The 23924-nt window shown below is 40.4% G+C and overlaps 1 protein-coding gene across 1 annotated transcript in view; it reads right to left on the bottom strand.

Annotated features, from left to right (window-relative positions):
• Positions 1 to 22478, bottom strand: part of sema4f (sema domain, immunoglobulin domain (Ig), transmembrane domain (TM) and short cytoplasmic domain, (semaphorin) 4F) — a 57910-nt gene extending 35432 nt beyond the window's left edge. The window contains exon 1 of the mRNA XM_008435954.3: positions 21789 to 22478. Within this exon, the coding sequence (XP_008434176.1) occupies positions 21789 to 21891 (103 nt within the window). The 5' untranslated portion in view covers positions 21892 to 22478. The remainder of the gene's footprint in view (positions 1 to 21788) is intronic.
• Between the last annotated feature and the right edge of the window lie 1446 nt (positions 22479 to 23924).

The following is a 23924-nucleotide window of genomic DNA, read 5'->3' as shown; positions in this document are numbered from 1 at the left end:
ACCACGTAGACAAAGTTTTACTCTGCTTCATTCCAACATGTGATATAGATCTTAGTGACCAAAATGATAAAACCCCTGACTAGTCACCCTGATAAAGAAGGAGAAAAGTGCCGAAAATATGGGTTAATCATAATCTACATCGTCGTTGAATTATTCCACAATATTATTGGAATTGCATAATTGCTTATTGCGCAGCCCTATTTTTGTTACAGTAAACAAACAAATACAAAGATTACAGCAGCAGAAATGAATGAAACGACTGACGGAGCGTGTAAAACAACGTTAGTCGGACCTGTGCACAACATGCTGTAATTTTTGTTGACACTTTTATTTGAATTTCCGGCACATGTTGTTCCTCTACACGTCGACAGCGTACACACCTCTAGACAGTTCATCAATGGCATCCAGATAAAGAGCTTAACTCATCTTCACCTTACGTCAAAATACCTCCGTTTGTGATAAACCAAGCGATAGTAACCTTTATACCACTTTGTTGCTATGGTGACCTACTCTAACCTGCAATTACTTCAGCCGTTACACTATTAACTAATTTTCTTCCATCAGCTAATTAAAGAAAATGATTCCTGCTGCACAAGGCTTTTTCCACATAAATACATGCACGCATGAACATGCAATGCCAAAATCAGCCTAAAACTAATCACCCTGAGGAACATCTTCACTGTACCTGAAGTGCTGCCAACAGCTCGTCACTTCATTGTTACATAAAGAAGAAGAAGAAAAACAGATGATTATCTGGAACACATGTGAACAGACAGGTTTCAAAACTGTCCACACTGCATTCCGGTTCATTGTCTTTTCTTAATCAGTGTAGGTACAAAGAGGCGTGACTCAGCAGAGATGAATTACTTTCATTTCAGTTTGCAACTTTGAACGAGTCAAATGAAGTCAATCACGTACAGCTGGGCATAAAAAAAAAAACAACTAAGCAGCTCAAACTGAGGAGAAAAACTGAAAGAGTAAACGTCATCATATTTTCGTTTTGCCCGAGGAGACACTGCGATGCCAAAACTCTGGAGAGCTGCTGCACGATTACGTAATCTGCGTTAGAGATCAGCCGTTCATGTGTGAGGACAGCGTGCGACCAGACGAGGAAGTAAAACGCACACACTCTTAATTTACAGAGAGTCGAAATGATATTTCCATGGAGTGATGCGGCTTTCGCAGCGTATGGAGCCGCTGTTGACCTTCCAAACACAGGCGCTCGATCTCCCCGGCACTTCCAATTTACCTCCAGGTCAGGGCAAACAAGAATAAATCCCTCCCTTCTCCTCCTCTATCCAATTTCTGCTCCCTCTGGGGCAGACGAGTTTCTTAAAGTTAAATCACCGCCTCTCCTTCACATGCCCTCCCTGCACAGCGAAGTTTCCCTCAGCCACATCTCTCTGTCAGGACCGGCTCCATCCACAGCGTAGGCCGGCAGGGGAGACCGCTCTTATCTAATAAGCCCCTGTCACACAGATTAATGTCCACTGATGAGAGCTCTCTGCCCTGGATCGGGTTCACGCCACTGTCTGGCTGATTAAACCCAAAGGAAGAGACGGAGACACACAGAGAGAGACGGGGAGACGGAGGAGGAGCCTCTCAAACTGTAATCGCTCCGCAAAACTTGACATCTTAACTTCCTGACTTTTTGGTCTCTTCTGGCTCCTTTTTGCAGCGTTCACTTTGGCCTCGTCTCCCCGAGGCGTTTGTGTTTTTAAAAAGGCATTTTTCTATTGTTCTTTTCTAATTAGTGATTCCTTAATGAAGTCAATTGGAGGGTCTGTAATTGATTGATCACATTTAATTGACAAAATAAGAAACAGGTCCAGTTCAAACATCTATTTTTATTTATTATTTCAATCTGTTATTGTTTAATTATCAGATTGGTGCAAAGTGTTATTATAGCTACTTATCTTTCAAGTATTTTTAGGAACCTTATAATGAAGAAAATCTTGCTGCTGCAACATGGTTAGCATTGAGCATTTGGCTCAATGCTAACCATGAACACAATAATTTGAACACAATAATCTTGTCCAGGTTCCCATCAGATCATTTTTTTACACTCCAGTGGGCCAAGAAGAAAAGTTGAGCATGTGGATGTTGCTGGAGCATCAGATCTACAGACGTACCAAAGGTTCCAACTCTGTTTTTTTATGTAAAATATATGTAATTAATAAATTGTAATGAATACGTTCAAGTCCCAACCCTACTTTAAATGCACAAATAACTCAAGAAAGCACTAAAAATAAAGCAATACAGTGTAGTAACTATTCCAGGCCTGTATGTGATGCTGTTGTCACAGAAATGCATCAAAACAGAGAAGAAGCCATAAAACGTTCATCCACAACTTGCAGTTTGGGACCGATGTGCATTGGTTATCAAACCAAAGGCACAAAACTATAACTTCAAAGACCCGGTTTCTGAAGAAAACTAATTCTGGCTCTTAAAATATTGTTTCTGTGTGGATAAATGGCAGATGACAAAATGTTAAGTGCTCTCATGTGGATGAAGCTTTCTCCCTCTCCCTATCTCCCTCTGTAAACTCACATAACCCTGACTGATTGTATAAGACAAGCAGAACTCGCATAAATCATTTATTCTGGAGTGAAATAAAAAGAAAAGCTTGCATTTTTAAAAATTATCTCTGTTTATTCTGCTTGTCTGTTTAACTATTTGAAAGGCAGCTGCTTTTATCTCCACCTCCTGAGATGAAAACAAATTTTATCTTCAAAAAGGACTGGTTATGCTTTAGTTTCCATTTCAATATTTATACAAAAAGAAATAACAGAACTAAACTGCATTTTGTTACCTACTTGTCTGTAAAGAGGTACAGTATGAAACTGCTCCAGCAGACGTTTTCAATGTGACATTTCACCTACAGTTTAATGTAGCAGGTTAACTTTTAGTGCCTTTTCTACCTTAGCATATCTGCGGTTTTCAACTGAAACTAACATTTAAAGCAGCTGAAGCCCACAGTTGTTTGCTTTCAACAAATTAGATGCTGGCATCTAACACCAAAAATGAAATCTGTCAATGTTAGATGCTTGGTTCTGCATCAAAACCAAGAAACACTGACACAGATCTCAGCTCATGTAAGTCCATGTTGACTCGAGGTCAGAAGGCTTTGACCAACATTGTGAATTAGAAGCACGTTAATCTCTGTGCCCTTTTAATCTGCACTAGGCCACAAAGTCCCTCTTTACTGCAGCATATTCACACCACAAAATCCATGTTTACCACCTGAACATTCATCTGCAATACTTTGTTTTGCAATCATGTTTTCGACAAACAAACAGATGCATTTCATTACACGGTCATACACACGTGAGTTCATTATGATTGACAATCTAAAAAAAAACAGTAGTATTCCAGTGAAGCTGTTCCAAGTCAAACGTTTCAACTGAAAGCATGCAAACGCGTGGTTACACCTGCGTGGGCATACACCTAGTGGGTGGAGCCAAGGTTGCACCTTCTTTCAGAAAAATAGTAAACACGGAGAGAGAGAAAAGGAATCGGACCCGAGAAGAAAAACAAGACGGGAGACATTCAGAGCACAACTGTTTGCCGTTTCCCGTCAGCTCCGTTTCTAAACATGAATATTCAGGGCCTGCACAGTGTTGAATTTAGCTGGTTTGCTCCAAAGCAAGATTAATGACCCTAAGCTCATTCCTGGTAAATACAAAAATCCATGTGTGTGTGTGTGTCTGTGTGTGTGTGTGTGCGTGTGATTGACCCAACAAGAGTCGCTTTGTCCTCCAGCGCCTTTTAGCTGCAAGTCAACATGCTGGGGAAGAAGAGCAGAAACTGATTATATTTTAGTAATGTCGCCGTCACACATGCCCTTGTACGGACATGTTTCAGTTCCTGTATCTGTGCAAAACTGTTTCCTGTCAAGTGTATTATTTTAAGATTAGCGATGCATATTATTGGAGATCTTTATCGGTGTCTGATAACAGAGACTTCATGAACAGACTGATTAGGCTTGGTGACATGAAGTCACCACATATGTAAAGAAACATAAAAAAAACAGCATTAACGTTAGCATACTTGTTTTCCTCTTTAATGCTCAACACATCTGGCCATATTCAGTTCATTATTATTGCTTAAAAGGTCTTGCTGGTATTTTTCCCCCCATTCTTTTGTATACAGTTTCTTCTTTTTTTACGTGTTTTTCTTCTTGATTTGTAACTTATTGGAGTCCTAGTTCAGTCTCCCTGTGTTTATTATTCATCTTCCCTCCCTGTTTGGCTTCTCTCACAGTTGCACTGTTTTCAATCAGCCACCTGTCTCCCATCACAAATCAAACTCTGCGTTTAACCTGGATTGTTCTTGTTCTTGGCTGGATCCTTCTTTATGTCCTGTTTTTATTCTTCTCCAGTTGTAAGATTTGTAATTTTATTAAAGATTTCAAATTGATCCGCCTGAGCTTCTGTCTGCCTTTTGGTCCCTGCGCTCCAACCACGCAAAATATGACAATAAAAGCCGTAATAGTAACAACAAATCAATGCAATCCACATGGACAATGAATATAAAATTTAATTTTATTCAAATAAAATGAACAAGGCAGACTAGAATACAATTACACAGCTGATTCATATATTTTTTTCTGTTTCAACTCATCATAATTATCGTTAACTTCTTTAAACTCCCTCACATTTACCTTCTTTCTTATTTTGTGTGTAAACCAAAAATAAAACCCCAAAGAATGAGATTTTCTGCCTTTATTTATTGAACTTCATCCTTTCCAACCAACTCTGAGGGCGTCTCTGCTCAAAGTACAACAACAATGACATGCAAACTCTCCTCACGTTCCCCATGCAAACGAGTCAGGGTGACAAAAACAAACACACCCATGCCGTGACATCCAATGTGACACCGACTGTATGCAGACTTATAAACACAAAAGCCAGCACATGCCCTTGCATTATTTTCTCAGAAACAAGCTCCTCCAACAGTTAAACTAAATTATAAAAACATGTCTTTCACGCCTTTGGTCAACCTTCGGCGGGTCGCAGCCTGATCAGTCGCACTCTTTCCACTATAAACGTCGCTGTAAGTGTCATTTGTAGGGTTTATTAGGAGACTGTGCCCTCATAACTAAATCACTACGATTGTACGGGCTTTTATTTTCTGCTCTTTTATGGTCTCATGAACACATTTCTGATGATTTATGCATATGATTCCCACAAGCATGAGTTTTATTTCATTTTTGCAGCAATTTTCCAAACAGCTTGCAAAAAAAAAAAATGCTTTTGGATAGTTCAGTTAGACGTGTGTCGAATACTTACAGCAAAGCTGAATTATATGTTATTTTAATAAATAAACCCCAGGATCTTCTTGGCTTAGCAAAGCACTTTTGGTTACTGCATGTCTATAAAACACTACATTAAAAAATAAATAAATAAATAAATTGGGCTTAGTTCAGTTAAATTATGTGATATTTTGGAGATTTTCGACTGTAAAGGTTCATTCAACACATGGTGTGACTCATTAATTGGTGCTAGGGTAGGTAAATAACAGCTCCATTCATAAGTAAACCATTAATAATGTTAATAATTAAACACGGAAAAGGTAAAGTAAACAACAGGAAAGTCAAGGTGCTACTGTTAACTGGTCAGCCTTCTTTGTGTGCACTTGGTCCAAAACAGCGTCATAATCATAAGCAGTTAATACATTAACTCAATGTTTCATTGGGTTACCACCACCAAGAAGCACAATACACACACACACACACACACACACACACACACACACACACACACACACACACACACACACACACACACAAGCTTTAGAAAAACTCATTATCAAAGTAATTGACGTAAGGTTGAAAAGTTAAAGCTTATTAGCTGTTTTACACCCTCCTCCTCTCCCTCCCTCTGAGCACACACACACAGGTCGGCTTCATCCATATGTCAGGGTGGGATAAGTCCACATCCCGTCTTAGTCACATTAATTACAAAGTTTTATTTTATTTACTATTAGAGCAAAAGCCAAGCCCTCCATACTGCCATAATAAATAGCTCCTCCTCTCTCAGTTACCCATTAGTTTTCTAACTATACAGGCTTTTATCTAGCAGGTCAAATCATGGTGAAAGCAGGAGGATGGTAATGAAGTCGATATCGGTTTTATTTCAAGTCCAGCTTGTTAGTTTTGACATACACGGACGTAGCGGAGTAGTATTTGTTTTAAGTTAATGTAAAATACACAGTTGTGTTTCAGGTCACTTGGGAGAGTTGGTAGTTCTGAATTAAACAGGAATAAATGTTTTGTTTTAATTTCAGTCAAGTCCAATTTCTCTCATTACTGCTGACATAAAAAGTTAGAAGAACAGAACCGATCCACCTTTTTCGCTTTCGATACCGATTTCTGAGGTTTAATATCGACCAAAATCGATCCAATACAGAAAAATGGCAATGAATTAATTTAAAATGTTTGTATGTCATGAAGAGCATAAAGTATAGAATTAGACTGAATAGATCTGTCCCCATGGATCGGGAAAATTATCACCAATACCCAATCTAGATTTTTTTTTCAATATGAAGATTGATGCATCTCTACTGCTGAGATTAACTAAGCCTTTACTTTTCATGTCTTTACAATAACAAAAAGTGGGTACAGACAGAAAAATGGAACAGATTATGAACATGAACATTTGCTAAAACATCAGCAAAACAGCTAAGATTAAAAAAAAGTAAAAGCTCAGAAGACAATGTTTTCTTTTTATCTTCGCATGAAGAAAAAGAAACTTTAGGGCCGAGTCTGAGTCTGGCTTGCTTTGAAGCGAAGCTAACCACCAACCCAAAGATAAGATGAAGACGTGTCTAAGCTTTCAGAGATATGCTGTTCTCACGCATCAAAAGGAGACAACTGGGGTCGTCTGATAAGGAAGTGTCTCTGGCTTCGGAGGAATCTGCTGCACAGCTTGCTGTAGGGTCAGCACAGAAACGTAAGGCGGGATTTCAGACTGTATCTCATCTGACCTGGAATTAGTTTTGGATTTCCCGGCGGGAACTGAGTGAGGTTGCAAAGGAGAGGAAAATATGTCGCGTAACCAGTTAAATCGACGTTAATATTTTGGACGGAGAGAGGAGGTACGAGTACCTGGAGGAAACCGATGCATAGAAGAAAAGTATGCAAACTCCATCCTGCTCTTAAATATAAATAAAAAAGAACATAAGGCAGCTGCAGACGCTGTTTGTGTTGCCATTACACCCCTGATTAAGTGACTTAATAATAATAATGCTCGAATACTCAACCAGTAGTTAGTTTTACTCTGCTATTTTGTGGGTCAAAGGCATAAAGGTTTTAGAAACCACTACTCCAGATGAAATCTAAAATTGTTCAGCGGCTCATACAGATTATGATGTCATCCTAATATTCAAGGATAAACAGCCGTGTACGAAAACCCGGCTGGATTTGTGTCTCTTTTCAATGCCTGCACTTTCCTAGGCAGCCTCTGCATATCAGGGCAGTATTTTATTAATCAACTCTGGACTGCAGGGATGTAATTTTCATTCTGCTCCATGTAGCCGTTGTATAAAAGCACTTAATCTGATGAGATTCACCAAGACGGGAGGCTGCTGTGGTGTCTGACGGCACACTCCGAGGAGTGAGGTCACTCAAATCCCTTAATTGCATCTTTAAATCACATCCAGATCAGTATCCAGTAGCTTCACTCTCCATGTATTCAGGAGTTTAGACCTTTAAAAAGGTGCAGTTCTGGTCTAATAACTAAACAAGAAATGTGTTGTCTGTAATTTCCTGGAGCTTTGATCGTGATTATGATCAAAACAAAAGCTCAGTCGATGTGTTGTTGGTGTGAAAGCACCATCATCTACATCCGTGGAGTGTCCATGTAGAGCTTTGTGATGTTGATACGCTTTCTAGATCAGCGATGATGCTTTCAGAAGGATTTCCCAGCCTATGATTTACCGCACACGCACACACAAACACACACGGTCTGTCCTTCATTGTAATGTTAAGCTAAAAAGATGAAAGTACAGTGTCTGTCTGGCACTAAAGACCCTCTCTCGCCTGCATCTGTATTCCCCACGGGCGCGCAGCCGCGCACACACGAAAACACACAAACAGGCTCCACAGACACCTCAATTATGATAATGTGGACCAGCATTAATGTGTCCTTACAGCGCGGTGGGTTTTGCAGCGATGTTGGGCGTGAGCGAGCGTTCCAGACAGCAGGAGGGAGCGGGACGCTGACTGTACCTCGTTTAACACAGGTTACTCCCTGCAGACACCTTGCACAAAAAAACAGCGACTCCAACCGAATGCAGAAGTGAGGTTTTAGCAGAATTCACACATGGGAGTTATGTGCGAATGAGAAAAATAATACAGGCAAACGATGGAGTGGAAAAGTCGCATCGGTTTTTAAAGGTAAATGTGTTGTTTTTGTTTGTTTTTTTATTTCACATAAAAGTAATTATGTGCAAATGATTCACAAGAGCCTATTGGACTTTTGGACTATTCAGCGCAGATCCGACTTTAGGATAAAGTCTGATCTACGCTGTCAAACCTTTCACACAAAACCTAAAGTATAAAATGTTTATGGGTCAGCTCTGCATAACTGACCTACTTAAAAAGGTGTTTTCATTCTCCTCTTTCATCCAAACCAAACACTTCTTTTCCTTCCAACTCCTTCTTGTTGCTTCCCCTCCGTCTCCTCACCCTTTGCTTCCTACCTTCCCCTCCTCCCACCCTTTCCTTCCCTGTAATTACCACCTCAGACTCCAATTAAAAGAAACCACAATAAGGAGAGCAGAGCAGGGAGACCGAGGGGAGGTATAGGGATCGGAGAAGCAAGGATTTAATGAGCAGTTTGTCCACAGAAGCACAAGCAAATACAAGCTTGTGCAGCTATCCTTACTGTAAAACGAACCTCCATTCGTTTTGTACAATTAACCGCATTATCTAACCTTGATTTCATCTTTAATTCACCACTTTTCTCTAACCCTAACTAAGCTGCAGATGATGTTCAACGTTTCTGCACCCATACGGTTAATTTGCCCTCAGAAGATTGGTAATTTTTCAACTAAAGGTCCCAATGAGGCATTAAACTTTTTGGTTGCCCTTAACTCAATCCGTACTCAAATCTTTCCTCCAATGCCTCCAGAGATGATGCTTTTCTCCGTCGTACTGGACGTTGGTCGCCATTAGCATCACTATTTTGCAGAAGGTCAGTAACTTTACCAGTAAAGGACCATATGAGGCATGAAAAAGAAGGAAAAGAAAACACTTGGGCACACAAATAGATATGGTACAATTGATTTAAGTCAACAATTTTGATTTATGTCAAATACCTGAAAACTGTATCAAAGAAAAGTGTTGTGTCCCGTGGTTAAGAGTAACTGGATACGATTAAAAATAAATACCTTAAGCAACTGAAACCCAAAGAGAAGCAAATATTTTCTACTGCAAACTGATTTAGCTCAGCATGAACGACTTTGCAAGTGGAAGCATTTTTTATTCTTTAAACAGCTTTAACCATGAATAGTTTTTTTTCCCCTATCAGAGAATCAAGCAGGTGCAGGGTCACAAGCATTCAGAAACTGGATTATAAACCCAAGTCAGAAAATAAGCAGCTCCTGTAAAAAAAAAAAGTGCCGTCCTTTGACTCTGAGCGTCTTTCAACAATCTCAGACAGGAAATTGAGTTCTGTTTTAATGACGCCGACACATTCTCATGAAGGCGGACCTCTACACTTGTAGCAGAATATCTAAGGAATACTCCTGCCTTTTAAATTAGTTTTCTAGAAATATTTTAAATGAAACCCACAGGACTGTTTTGGGTTATCAGCAGGTTGTCTTGCACAGAGTTTGAGGTCATCTCCCTCCCTTACAGACCTGTCCCTCTAGCAGCTTGTGGGCATAAACAAAAGCCTTCAACGTGGTGCTGCTGGAGACGTCCTGGAAACTAAACCTCTGCATGAAGGTTTGTAGCATTAAGAAGACTTGACTTTCTAATAAATAATGTACATAATAAACAATAAATAACTCTAGATGGTAGGCCGAGATATGTCAGTGGGCGATATGTGGCATTGTAGATTTAATTCAGGGGCTTCATGAGAAGATGGTTGAGAACGACACGCAAATTTGCTAAAAATGTTGAGTTCCTTTAAATCGAGGCTAAAATTGTCTGGAAACAAACTTTATTTCCTGTTTTGCATCCAATTTATGTTCAGGAAAGATTCTTCAAATCTAGACTTGCACAACTGTGACATATTTGCCAAAACCTTTTGCTTTTTGAATATTTTTTTTTTGTGTGAGCGTCTGTATTTAAACACCTTTGCGGCGGCATTTATCTGAGAGCGTTTGTGTGCGAGGTGGGGAGGATTGCTGACAGCTTTCCTTTATGTTTGCCTAAGCCTGTTTCCTGTCATTAAGTCCCGGTGTTGCCATGCTTCCTTTAACAGAGCACACACACAGACACAGTCCTGCTAGCACACAAAAAAACAGAAGCGTACGCTTCCCAGTGAGAACACACAAATGAGAAAGAAGGTCAAAATGCCGAAAGAGCATCATGAAAACAAAACAGGAGGACTGGAAATCAATACCAAAAAAAAAAACAAAAAAACATACAGCATGAACTTTGAAATTTGACCAACACATACACACGGGTGCAAAACACCACAGAAACTTTCAGTTGAGAAAGTCTCGATCAATCGATGAATTCAAAGTTGGCGCAGCAGGGAAGCCCTTACTGTCAAGCTGTCATTGTGTGAGCAAGCATGTGTGTGTGAGAGGATGAAATGGGCCTCATACAATATGTGCCAAACGTGACTGCCAAGACACACACACACACAAACACACGCATACAAACACAGGCATAAAAAACTGTGGGAGAAGGAGTGAAGAGAGGTGCTTTGATTTACTAGCCTGCCAAAGGGAGACCTGGCATAATTCACACAGAGGAAATGGATCTGGGTCCATTATACACACACACGCACACACACACCCACACTCTCACACACAGCAGCAGCAGCTCCTGGTTTATTCGTTTATTTTAAAAGATCCGTTTCTCAGGTTCTCTTTGAAGACTTCATTTATGAACAACAGATGAGCTGCTGCTCTTTTCTATAACCAGGTTGCATAAACCGTCGTACGACTGGTCGGTGTATATATGCTAAACATGTTTCTTTCTCATGTTCAGATATATGTAAATAAACAACACATCCCTGTTGATAAGCAGGATGGTTCAGCTGGTTTCCTTTGGCAAACCAGCTGAACCAGTGCCATGCTTACTTTTCAACCAGAAAATCCAGTTTATGTTTTCTGACTCATAATGATCTGAGTATCCTATATTTACTCTGTCCCCCTGTTAACATGGCCCTAGGTATTACCTATAAGACTAAATGCATTTAACTCCATTTTTATTATATAAAAATCACTACTCCTGTTCTCACGTTACCTCTTATTCTTATTATGTTGTAACAGAATCTCACGCTCAATTTGCTATGTTGTAATTTAATTATGAACCATAACTAAATGGTCTCACTGACATTAACACTCTTGAATTTGGATGCTGCAAATTGTAGCTGATATGGAGGTGTGTTCAACGTTTAGTGTGGCTGCTGCAACAGAGCCTGTGGCTTCTTCAGTTTTGGTCATTTTGCAGCCGAGTTTTTCAGACACGACAGCGCCATCGGCTGCAGGATGTCAATTCATACCAGAGCTGCAGGAATATCGATATGTGCAATTCTGCAATCACAGAGGTGATGGATGATGGATGTGGTGTAATGATTGCAATCTAAGTGCCATGAATGCAAGTTCTGGAAGCCAAAGCTCACAAACAAAAGAAGGAAAAGAGCATTATTGTTAAATTCAGCAATAGTTTTATACTAATGTAATGCTTCCTGATACTGTGCATCCCTATTTGTTTCTAATATTGGGTCTAAACTTGGTGTATTTGGAAAGCAGGTCATTTTTTTCATGCCTTTGAGCGTTTAACCTTCTTATTTCTACAATGGAAGATTTGGAAATGCTAACAGCTTTTATATTTACATTTTCTGAAAACAAATGAAAGATCCTTAAGACTATCTTAAGTATTAGATCCACGTTTTGACTCTGTTAAAAAAAAGAATAGGACTAACAGTAAAACTCTGTTTTACAGCAATGCCTTTCTCAGACAGTGTGACAAAGGCATCACTTCTTTTAACTTATACAATTAAAAACAGCACAAAGCCGTAAAAAGAAGGTTTGAATGGCAATAGCTCTAAAAACAGAAAATCTAAATCAGCTCAAAACCAGAAAAATCTGTAAAATTCTCTGGAAAGTGAATTTTATACAAATGTATACAAATCCATGTTAAAACCTGTGGAAAAAAATTTGAACACAAACCAACAAATGAAAACAATGTTTAAATAAGAAAAATACTTTAAGACCTTTAGTCGGACAAGATTGTAGTAAGAAATTCAACCTTCTGGACCAACTTCTGGTGCTTTGATGTCTCATATATAAGCTAAGTTTATATACGTCTTCAAGAATTGAGGCACAATCATCTAGCTACTATTTCAAGCCTAAATCTGCCCTGAAATCAGGGTATTTACAGGTGGATTTGTGGGATGTTTGTCGCTGAAAACAGCAGATTATTGAGCTTTCCTTCAACTTCCCTGACGTGGTGTTTACTGTCAACAACGCAAACTTGTAGGAGAAAGCAGCCCACACAGGCAGGTAAGTCTGACCAATCACAGCCAAGCTCCGCAGTGAATCCTTCAAGCCTTTCATCAAGCACCTTTGTGCATTGTAAAATACAAGAAGGTTTAGAAATGTCAACAAGATTGCTCCGAAATGTTGAATTTAGGCGGAGATGACGCTTTAGACCAAAGAAACTTGATAGATGTTTAGGTGAAGTTGGGGGCCTTGCTGAAGAATACATCAACATATCCTGTCAGGAAGTTGTAATTTTTAGGCCAAAGAATGCCACATCCAACTGGATTAAAGAATATGTATCATACTTAATGTGTTTGAACGTATGTGGGACGCCGTCGTGCCGCTGTGTGGCATAGCTTGTTATTTTGTTTTAGTGTCAGTGCCATGAGAAGAGCGTGAAACTGAATTGAACCAGACGTTTCCACTCAGTAGTCTGCACACGGTGGCTTTTTCCAGCTTTCAGCTGTCACTGAGGGTAAAAAAAAAAAATGCCAGCAGGCACAAATCTAGGAAAAAAAAAAAAAGAAAAGCTGACTGCTCACTGCAGCGTTGATTTGACTAGGTTAATACGTCTACCTTTTGATACAGACACAAGGACAACAGCATGCTGTTCACAAAGTCCCACATGGAAAGAAGCAATCTAAAGGTTGAAAACAAGCGTGGTTTGATGAAGTGTGTGTTTGGTTATGTGCGTTTCCTGCAGGAAAAGGTTCAAGGAAGCGTAGAGGAGGAGAGTGTGCACGTTTTCCTTTGGTTTCTACCCTCCTCCTCTCGTGCCGTACTGCTGACACAGGTCAAACACAAAGACCAGCACACACAACAATAAGCATGCATTCAGGTTCAGCAACTCATGTCATTATGAGTCTAATGAGAAGGTGAAATGATATGTTCAGTTCAAAAGAAGAGACAGTGGAAATATTGGATTCGCAAGAATGAGATGAGATTTTACCAATATTTTTGAAAAAGGTAAGAATTCTAACGTCAAACAGAACAAAAGCTTCACAAATCAGAAAACACTTGAAAGAATCCGCAAGAAGTGATGAATTGCAGTTTTTATGCTCATCTTATAGTGGTCTTAATGCTAAAAATGCATTTAAAATGCTTCTTTCTTGTGTTTTCAAAACTAAAATGACGTTTTCATGAATCTTAAGATGTGTCTTAAGGAACCGACGTTCAGCTTACAAGATTAGAAAATCAAATGCAGTCCGCATTCTTTAAAAAAAAAACAGTAAAATAGTTTAGTGTTGATACAAAACTCAGCAGAGGCTTTCCTTAAGTCAACTTGATCTACGAGGATTCAGAAGTGCAGTTAATATCAAAGCTAACAATAAGCCATCTACAGGAAAGACCATAAGTCAGGTTTTGTCAGAGGTGACCTTGTAGGAACAGAGTACAGGAAAAGCAAAAAGTGTAGCAGAGGGGGACGGGGAAGTACAAGGCAGGCGCTAGGAGATAATCTCTGATGAGTCGAGCCTTCACTAGCTTCTTAAGATAGACAGGAACTCTTCTGTTCTGGCAGGACTTGGTACATCATTCTAACATGAAATTACACATGAAAACAGTCCAGACTGTCATGTTAGTGGTCTAGGAACTGCTGGCTGACAACCACAAATCTATGAAACAAGTGCTAGCATCGCCATTTTAAGGCGATGCTAGATGACTGGTTAGCAGAGCTAGCCAGTCATTGTGTTCTCACAGGGCTTACAGATCTTTTGTATTTTGTCTTTTGCTCTGTCAAAGTTTCACTTTTTCCTACAAAGTTCTTGAAATTTAAATAAAATTTAAGTGTCCTAGGAGAACTCCTTCTTAGCTGAACATTAGACGCCAAGAATACAAAGCTAACGTTAGCATTGTTAGCACCCATCGTATTACTAGTGCCGATGTTTTTACAGCACTTACAAATTTAGCATATCTTGACTTTTGCTTTGCAAACATTATTTTTTCTACAGATTAACCAAACTGCTACCAGTTAAGCCAGATTTTGTCAGTCAACACAAAAGAATAAGTTAGGAACTACTTTCTACCTAAAAGAGTAACAGCTTATTTCACTGTGACAAACTTTAATAACTCTTTTCACCCTTACAGATTCAATTGTATGAGAGTATAAAGATTATCAAAATCTAAAAAGCTCCAAGATTTGGAAGGTGAAATTATTTATGTAGCATTTAGATGAAGCATGCCCTCATATCCATGGTTTTCCATTATTAAATGTCCTCTATGACCTGCACACATACGCACATACACACACACACCCTAAGATAAAAGCAGACTAATAAATTGACAGGTCAATCAGCTGATGACCTTTCTGAATTCAGGACCTCTAATCTGTCTGAGTAAACAGTCGTCGACTCTTTGACTGCACCTGAGTACGTGTGTGTCCATATGTCTGAGATAGCAGAGACGCTAACAGGCTAAGTGGATGCAGCGACTCGGAATCAGCCAAGTGACTCGGCCTGACCTCTGACCTCATTTCAAACATGCGATGCGTATCGGGCCCTGTGCGTCTAGTTTGTTTTGTCCTAACTGAGACAGATCAATTACTCTTCCTCTGTTTTTTTTTAGGTCATCAATATCTCTTAGTTTCTGTCACGTATCTTCTGAAACATTTTGACCTCGATTCACTTGTTTTTCATTCCTCGCAACCCCAATTTGCACAGAAATACTTCAAAAGTCCAACATGTCTTAAGCAATCAATAACGGTCTCGCCACATTTTATTCTCTTTTTACTTTACTTTGAGTTCAAGGCCATGATTTAAAAACTGATATATGTGATAGATAGTAATAAATACCAGTCCACAAGCAGAATACACAAATGAGCAGCTTAAGGCATCTACAGTTTAGGTGTGCTTTCTTCATCTAGATGCAGAAAAGTACTCTCCATGCATTTTATTTGGACTCAGCTCGCCTTCTATCAGATGGGATTTTCTAGCTGCCGAGGGAAATGAGAAGAGGAAAGCAGGTAAGAATCCCAATGAGGTCCTGATAAATGCTTTCACTCTGAAGGTAATACACAGAAACGCAGTCGTTGCTCAACTCCTGAATACTTAACTCACCAAAAAGGCGGGTTTTGACACAAGGCACGAATATTTCATGAGCTTTCCTTGAACGGGGGAGTGAGAACCAGGCAGGCGGGATGAATGAATGAATGAACGGCTGAAGAAAATGCTGGAATCCATCAAGCATGTCGTTGACCCGTCACACAGTTCGGAAAGTTCACCAAGCTTGAACTTGGCGAAACGGAACAAGAGACGCAAAGTCATGACAGTGAAAAGAACGGCATAGATCATGCAATCCCACTGGGAAGGATCATAAATTTGCTTGACTTTGATTATATGTATGTGACCTTTGACTTCCGAGTTGTTTGGTTCTCGGTCACAGGAGTACCACTGTGGGCTCACCACTGACAAACAACAAAAGGGTTTGCATGGCCAACAATCCTTGTGTACTTCTGTGCATCAGAGACCGCGTCTGGACTTTATAGAGGGGCCATTATGAGTCAGAGCGTATGGAAGGTTAATGAACTTTGCTGACGAACATAAAGAGGAGTGGGAAAGTATTTCCTGTAGGTGGTCTGCAACAGCAAACAGCACACTCATCTGATCACTCATTCATTCATTCAGTCTCTCTCTTATCTTGTTTGTGTTTGTGACATCATGATTTCAAATGGATATTCTCCAGCTTATTGTCTCTCTACAACTTTTATTTCACAACCACAGGTGAGAAACTGCATACATGAAACAGACATTACTCAAAAAGTAAAATCTGACAGATTACTGCTGGCATGGTGTTTTCACACCCGACAGTCTGGTAGACTGGTTTACTAGGGGACCAATACTGCAACATTTGTAATGGCTGTAACATTTTCAAATGAAGCAGCTGAAAGAAATAATTCAAACTAACTGAAAAACCTGTTCACCTTCTCACCTGTGGTGGCGCTGCACCAAGATCTATTGAGGGAAACAACATAAAAACCTCTGAAGAAGACATGAGCGCAACTTCCTTCTTCACAAAATGTAAACAAAAATGAATTAACATCATATTTTAGAAGATACAGAATTTCTTTCTTTTCTTCTTTGTCTTTTTTGTCATGTTTGTTTTGGTTGTATTTACCCAGAATGCACTGCGCTAAAGTGCACTTCCTGCTTTTGGAGTAGCCTCCGTTCTGGTTGGCCTTCACATACGGATTCTAACTGTACCAGGATTTACTTCAACCAAATTGAGACCTAAGAGTTCACTGTTTCTGTCCACATCAGAGTTCGGTTGAGCATTCAACACCTCCCCAAACGAACCAGACCTTCTACACAAAGTAGAGTTCAATTACAGCAGAGTAAACAGGGCTGGTGTGAATTCACCCTCTGAAGCGTTAGCTGTGCTTGAGCTCTGGCTTTTCCTTTAGGGAAAGACCAAGAAAAGGTTTCAGAGACACCACAAAAACATAAATGTTCACTGCTTTGAAAAGTATTCATGCACCTTGAATTTTTCATAATTTTGACATGTTACGACCTCAAACTTTAATATGTTTCATTGTGATAAACATGCATTAAATCTGTTGTAACTTTGGCTGTCTGATAGAGTCGTTATCCTTCTGAATGGTGAACCTTCACCCCTTGTCTTTCACTTGAAGTCTTTTGGAGCTTCTCATAAGTTTTCTTTATTTGGCTCGGTCCATATTAAAATCAACTCGGGCCATCCTCTCTCATCCTGCTAAAGTACATAAATTCAGAATTAAATGCATTGTAATTTGCTGCTACACAGTGACAAAATGTGAAGAAATATGAATACTTTTACAAGGAACATTGTACAAGAAAAAGAACAATAAGACGATATTGCATGCGAGTTGGACATCAGGAAACCGATTCCAACTATTTATGATGAAGCAGGAAAAAGTGGAAGATAGGAAGCCCAGTTTTAAACACAAGGGCTTATCAGGCAGGGTTGAAAGAAGAGCTAAAAGCACTTGTGAAACCTCCCTCCGTTCCCCTGGAAGCACTTAGCTCCACCACACCCCATCAGCTCCATTTCCAGGACGGATGGAGCAGAGGGGCAGAGAAACAGACAATGGGATGGTGGGGTAAGAAAGAGGAGGCAGGTTTTTTTTTATTCTTTGTATAACCACATTACAATCTCCAGGGGGATACAACAATGCAGCAACAACCCAAACACATAATCAGCTGAGGTCCACATTCTCACAGGCAAGGCATGCTTCAAATCAGTGGTTACAAAATTTCTTGTCTAATCCCATGACAATCTTGTGGAAATACTGCAGTGACAAAGAGTAATGATCATCATGAGCCAGACCATCTATTGAAAAAAAAACAAATACTGCAGGAGCCGCCATGTTGTGCAAGGCTGTCAAAAGGACAGGCAGTTATTTTGAAATGTATAAATTAAGTTTATTCAGAACGAAAGTCAAATTAGGGAACTTGGAAGACAAACCGTTACAATTCAAAGCCATCCGGGAAAATTCCTCATCAAAGAAGCAACGGGAAAATACCAGCCAAACGTACCAATTAACAAGCACAATGTGTGGAGACGTTGGAATATATATCTATAAATATCTAATTTAATTAAATGTGATAGGTAATGCTTTGTACAGACATTAAAAGTAGTCATCATAAAAAGATAAAAAGGAGTGATATTTGTGTGGTCAGGTTGGCATAATTAAAACTGCGTGGTCTGGCAGCATTGCATCTATCGATCCGGAGAACGACAACTGAAGGCGCTGCACATTTGTCCAAGTAGTGAAATTTCTTTCAACCCATGAATTATTCATGCATAACTGAGAATCATCCTGTCAAGTTTTAGCTCACAAAATATATGTGAAATTCCCAAGAACCACTGATTAGACCCCATTTAATGACCACCAAAAGTACACACATTCCCACAACAGACATAAACATACAGCAGCATGGAATAAAATGATAGCTCTTCCTCTAATACCACAAAGGAACCACCACTATCCAAGTAGGTGTTGGCTTTTAGACGAAATGTCACAAGAGGGTGATAAATCTTAAACCTAATGGCTACTAGGGTGAGAAATTGTTCTTCAATGGTGATTCTGCAAAGCTTCTGTTGACTGCAAACAGAGATTAAATACAGTTTTGAAGGCCCACTCAGGAGATCCAATCGGTGGACACTGGGTGGCCTCAAGAGCGTGCTTACACACCTACAGAGCTCCTGACCAGCCAGGGAAATTAAAGTCATCGCTCTAGTTTTTCTCACCGTAAATCAGAGGACTCATTAAGTCGCTACACGGGTGGGCGACAGTCCCCTCCAGTGTTTGGTGACTCCCTAACGAGTTTCACATGATAAGCATTAAAACTGGTGCTAAACCAGTGAAACTGACTGGGACAGGGTAAGCTAGAGTGGTTTCTTCAACCCGAGGGTAAATCAATTATGCCTTGTGCAGTTTCATTGAGTCGTACGACAAACGTCTCCAAACACTAATGCTAATACAAGAAGAATAAAATGTGTCAAATCTGCATAAAATACCGTATATCTGATGCAGATCATTCACTCCCGCAGCAACGTAGGACGTTAGCAGACCAGATAAGAGCAGTACCTGGAAGCAGGATGTTTCCTGGATGTTATTCTTCACCCATCACCTGACTTACTGTGTATACCAACAACTGTGCCTTACGTAAGAAGCTTTTGTGCACCGTAATGCCACTTAAGCAAGCACAGTCTTTAGACATTTCATTATAAAGATGATCACTGTTTAACTCAGCAGCTGAAACATTTCAAGTTCTCAACAACAGTCACATCTGAGTGCATTTAAAGACTCCCTTCATGTTCAACCTTGTTGAACTTTTTCACACTATTGTAAAGGGGAAACGATTTTCAAGATATCCACAAATAAAGGTCTAAGTGTATATTCATGACCGCTGAGTCATTTTTTTAAATAAACCGCTGTTGGCTAGAATTACAGCTACAAGTATTTTTGGGGTGTGACTCCACCAGCTTTGTATATCTAGACATCATTTTTTTTGGCTACTTTGTTTGAAAAATAGTTCAAAATCTGTGAACAGTAATTATAAAGACCTGCCACAAATTCACTATAAGATTTAGGTCTGAACTTTGACTGGGCCACCCAAACACTGATCTAAACCATTATCTTGTAGCTCTGGCTGTAATGTCATTGTCCTACTGGATGTTGAACTTCTGCCACAGTCGTACGTCTCTAATAGCTTTTCTTCCAGGATTGCCTTTTATTTTGTTCCCTTCCATGCTGAATAGCTCAATTTTGCTCATTTAGCAGAGCACCTTCTTCCACAAGTTGGCTGTTTCCACTGTGTCAGTGGTCCCCACACCTGGTCCTGCATGTTTTGTGCAGACAAGTCTTGTTATGGGTATTTTATAGATCTCCAGATGTGTTAACTACAGGGCTAAAGGTTTTCTTGTCAACAGATTCTCCAAACTGAGCCGTATCTCTCTGCAGCTCCTCCAGAGCTACAACAGTCTACTTAGCTGCTTCTCTTGATGCTTTCTAACAGAAACCTAGACCATATCCTAGTAGCTTTGAAGTTGCATCATACCGTTTTCATTTTCACCCAATGAATCCTTTATCTTCCTCTCCACATTTTCCATTCACTTACTTATGCATGAGGTGTCAATTCAGTTTAAGGTACAACAGGTGGAGTAGGTGGAGAAGAGCGATAGGCTTCGAGAGTTGTTCAGTAGTGAAATGAGTCCGTAAGAGGAAGGCTGAGAGTCGGCAGCAGCTCTCCACTTCTCAGAATCACTTTAAAAAAACACTTCACTAACACTAGTAGGCATTGCGTGCAGACAAACTAGAAATGCCTGTCCTCATTTATAAATGTCCTACTGCAAAAATAAAGAGACACCACTCTGAGGTGCCAAATATCTGAACATTCCCCTCATTGCCCTTTGCTGGCGTGTGTCTCATCATTCAATCAAAGTGCATAAGCCCACAGTTCCATCATAGTATAAAACAATGCCTAACTCACTCAGCTTCATTCAGAAATGGGCAACTTTCAGGTATAAGAGTGTAGATGTGGATGGGAGGAGGCTCTGCTGCAGAATAAGGCTAGAGGGAGCAAAGCCCTTTAATACCGTCAGGTGACCTAAGAGCAGCCTAATGGTCAACGGCACAGGGTGACGCAGCCTCTAAATCTTTTTGCTGAACCCAGCCGTGAGCACCGTCACATGGGGGAGAGAGAAGGAACTGGCTTGGACTAAACCACAAGGCATCAAGTACAGAAAAAGAAAAAAACTGCTTGAACCGTTTCATCAACAGATTCAAAGAAAGCAAATTATAATGGAGCTCCCATTGGTTCACAAAATCAAAGAGTGACTTTTGTATCTGATGGTGTCATTCTGGAGAAATAAGACCCTGCACATCTGTTGATAATGCGAGCAGAACGATTTGACTTGTTATGCTTTTCTTATCTTCCCCCTCACTCGCTCAAATTAAATCTGTATCACCCTTTAACTCTGCATCACTTCAAACCTCACTGAAATTAGGATAAAGATTATTTTTACTGATGCATTCTGCTGGAAACGCGACTGAGCGAGCATGAGCAGAACAATAAATCCCTGCAAAGCTGCAGAACCTGACCTTTGCCGGTTCTTGCAAAACGAGAATAAATTTCCTCCAAGCGGAAAACTCGTTTGAGCGAAGTGTTCCTTTAAATTCTTAGCCCGACGCGTGTTTGGATCAACCCGCCCTGCAGCTCCGAGTTTCTTTCTGCCCAGCCAGCGCACTTGTTGTTCGGGTTGGAGCAGAATAAGTCTGGCACCTGCTTTCTTTGCCATAAATCTCCATTTATCAACTCCCGCAACAAAGGCTGGAGGCAGCCGCTTGGCTCTGCGCTTTGGAGCGCGTAAAACCGGGCTGCAACGCATGGCAACAAACACACAAACACAACAGTCGGGTTAAAGTGACTAGCAGGAGAAATTTAAGTCACGCTTCACTTTGGTCAACCCTTTGCATGCAAGTGAAAATGGCAAATTAAAAAAAATAAATAAAAATCCATAAAGTTGCAGGAGCCTCTATCTCTTTTCATGACACGCTGGATTGCTTTTGATTTCACGAATACAAAGTGAAAAGAAAAGATAAACGCGCCAACACCTTACTACTTCTGCTGGATGGTACTCACCTTTAAGTCCGCCCAGAAAGGTTGGGAGGCCGTTCCCGGGCATCAGGCAGCACATCGGGACCAAAACAAGCAGCACACCGCTGAGGGTCATCCCGTCTCCCATCCCCGCAACTACAGCAGATCTGACTTCACCAACAGGCTCGTTTCAACCGCGCATCCTGATCCAGTTTCCGGGTTTGCGGCGTCACCTGAACAGGTTTATTCGAACTGAGGAGTAAAAACGCGTTTTACTTTGTTATCCTCCTACAGGTTAGTCTTTTCACCAGCTACCGTCTTGCACAAAGCGCACAGAAAGAAGTGCATCCGCTCGGTGCAAATGTGAAGCGTTCGTATTCCACCAATAAAGCAAAACAGCAGCTTTATTTGAATATACCGGACTCTAACTACGCAACGGAGTAAGTCAAAGTGCCGTACTCTTCTGCTGGGGATAATGTCCACTGTCCCGGGCTATAATAATCCGAACAGCCTCGCTTTTCACGCTCCGCTCTGTGCCCTGCTTTTTCCGAGTCTGTCCAAATTGGGGGGGGGGAGAAACAAAACCGTTTATTCCTTTATAGCTTAAAATGTTTAGATGTTTGAAGAAGAACGAATCGCTCTGAGGGTTCGATTCGGTCCCGAGCGCGCGCAGGAACCGTATCACAGAAACACGGAGCGCGGTGTCAGCCGCTCGCGCCGAGGATGTGTTCAGCAGAGAGGCTCGAGCGCTGAGTGGGAGCCGGTGGCCCCGCCCTCCAGGAGCTCCGAGAGAGAGGGAAGTCCAGGTGTACTGGTGACGTCACACCGGCAGGTGCGCAGAGGATTAACTTCCTTCAGGAACAGAGAAAATTCCTCCAATACTGACTGACTTTCATGAGATTTAGTTAAACAGTTTCATAAAGAAAAATACCAGTTTTATAGATAAATATTCTGTAATATTATAGACAAAGGTAAAAAAACAAACAAAAAAAACATCACAATCATTCATATTTTTGGAAAAGTGTTGCTTTGTGTTTTTTGTTTCTCAAAACAAGCTAAGAAATTAAGAAAAGAGCCTATATAAAAATCACTGACTATTACAAGAAAATAACATGATGGCATTATGAACATGAATGTGGGCATCTAAAGGATTATCACAATTTAATGGTTTGATTTGGACTCCAAATCAAAGAATCCAAGTCAAGGTTCACACCTCTTCTGAAGTAACACATCGATATCGGGAACAAAAACTTCATGACAGCCCTAAACTAAATCACTCTTGTTAATAGCTTTTAAATTTTTAACTCTCTGGTGTGATTTCTGCAATTCCTGTCAATAAAACAAGAAGGCACAGCATCTGAAATATATGGCATTTATGGCAGAAGTGAAGCAAAAGCACTTCATACAACACAGCAGTCCTGGAAAAAGTAGGTTACAAAATGAACTGCAGTCGTTCCCACTCAGTCTGTTTTTTAATCTCTCTTGATTAATTGTACTCCAGCCATAAGCTCTCTTTCCTGCTTCCTTTTTTTCCCCTCTTCTTCTTCTTCTTCTTCTTCCCAGGAGGAGAGTGGCTAAGCTAGGAGCGCTGACCAACAGATTTCATGGGGCGTGGGCACAGACTTGTACCAGTCGACAGAATAAAGGAAAGGGTCACCGAGGAGACCAGATTAAAGGATTTGGTAGACGATGAGGGCTGGAGGAGGAGGAGCGGGGCTAAGGGTCAAGGGTGAGGCAGCAACGGTTAAGAGAAGCCGAGGGGAGCTAAGAAGCGAGCGGCGCCATCTCTAATCGAGCCTGATTAATCTCACGCTGTGCGTGTCGCATCTTTATGCAGGCAATGACTTTTGAATGGCTAAACATCACTCTGTATAACAAAAGATGTCTTCATCGGGGGAAGCCGCTGTGGACTTTTGGAGCTTACAGCCTTTTTTTTAAGACTTTTGGGGAAATAACTAGAGTGTATCTGGGGTAAGATTTTCAACTTTTCAGTCTCAGAAGCTTCCTTGTTTTTTCTGGAAATTTTCTGAGAAAAATAGTGTTTTTCTAGCAAATTTGTGACTTTTCACACTCAGAAACTTCTTTATTTTTCGACGGAAATGTAGTCTTCCTTTTTCTTTTTTCTCTTTACAATATGCCGCCCTAAAGATGACACATGAGGAGGGTGATGGCTGCAAGCAC

The sequence above is a fragment of the Poecilia reticulata genome, chromosome 18 (assembly GCF_904066995.2).
Source record: "Poecilia reticulata chromosome 18, P_reticulata-male-v2, whole genome shotgun sequence".
NCBI classification, from domain to species: Eukaryota; Metazoa; Chordata; class Actinopteri; order Cyprinodontiformes; family Poeciliidae; genus Poecilia; species Poecilia reticulata.
The sequence above is the reverse complement of the archived record's forward strand: the minus strand, read 5'-3'. Positions and strand labels throughout refer to the sequence as shown.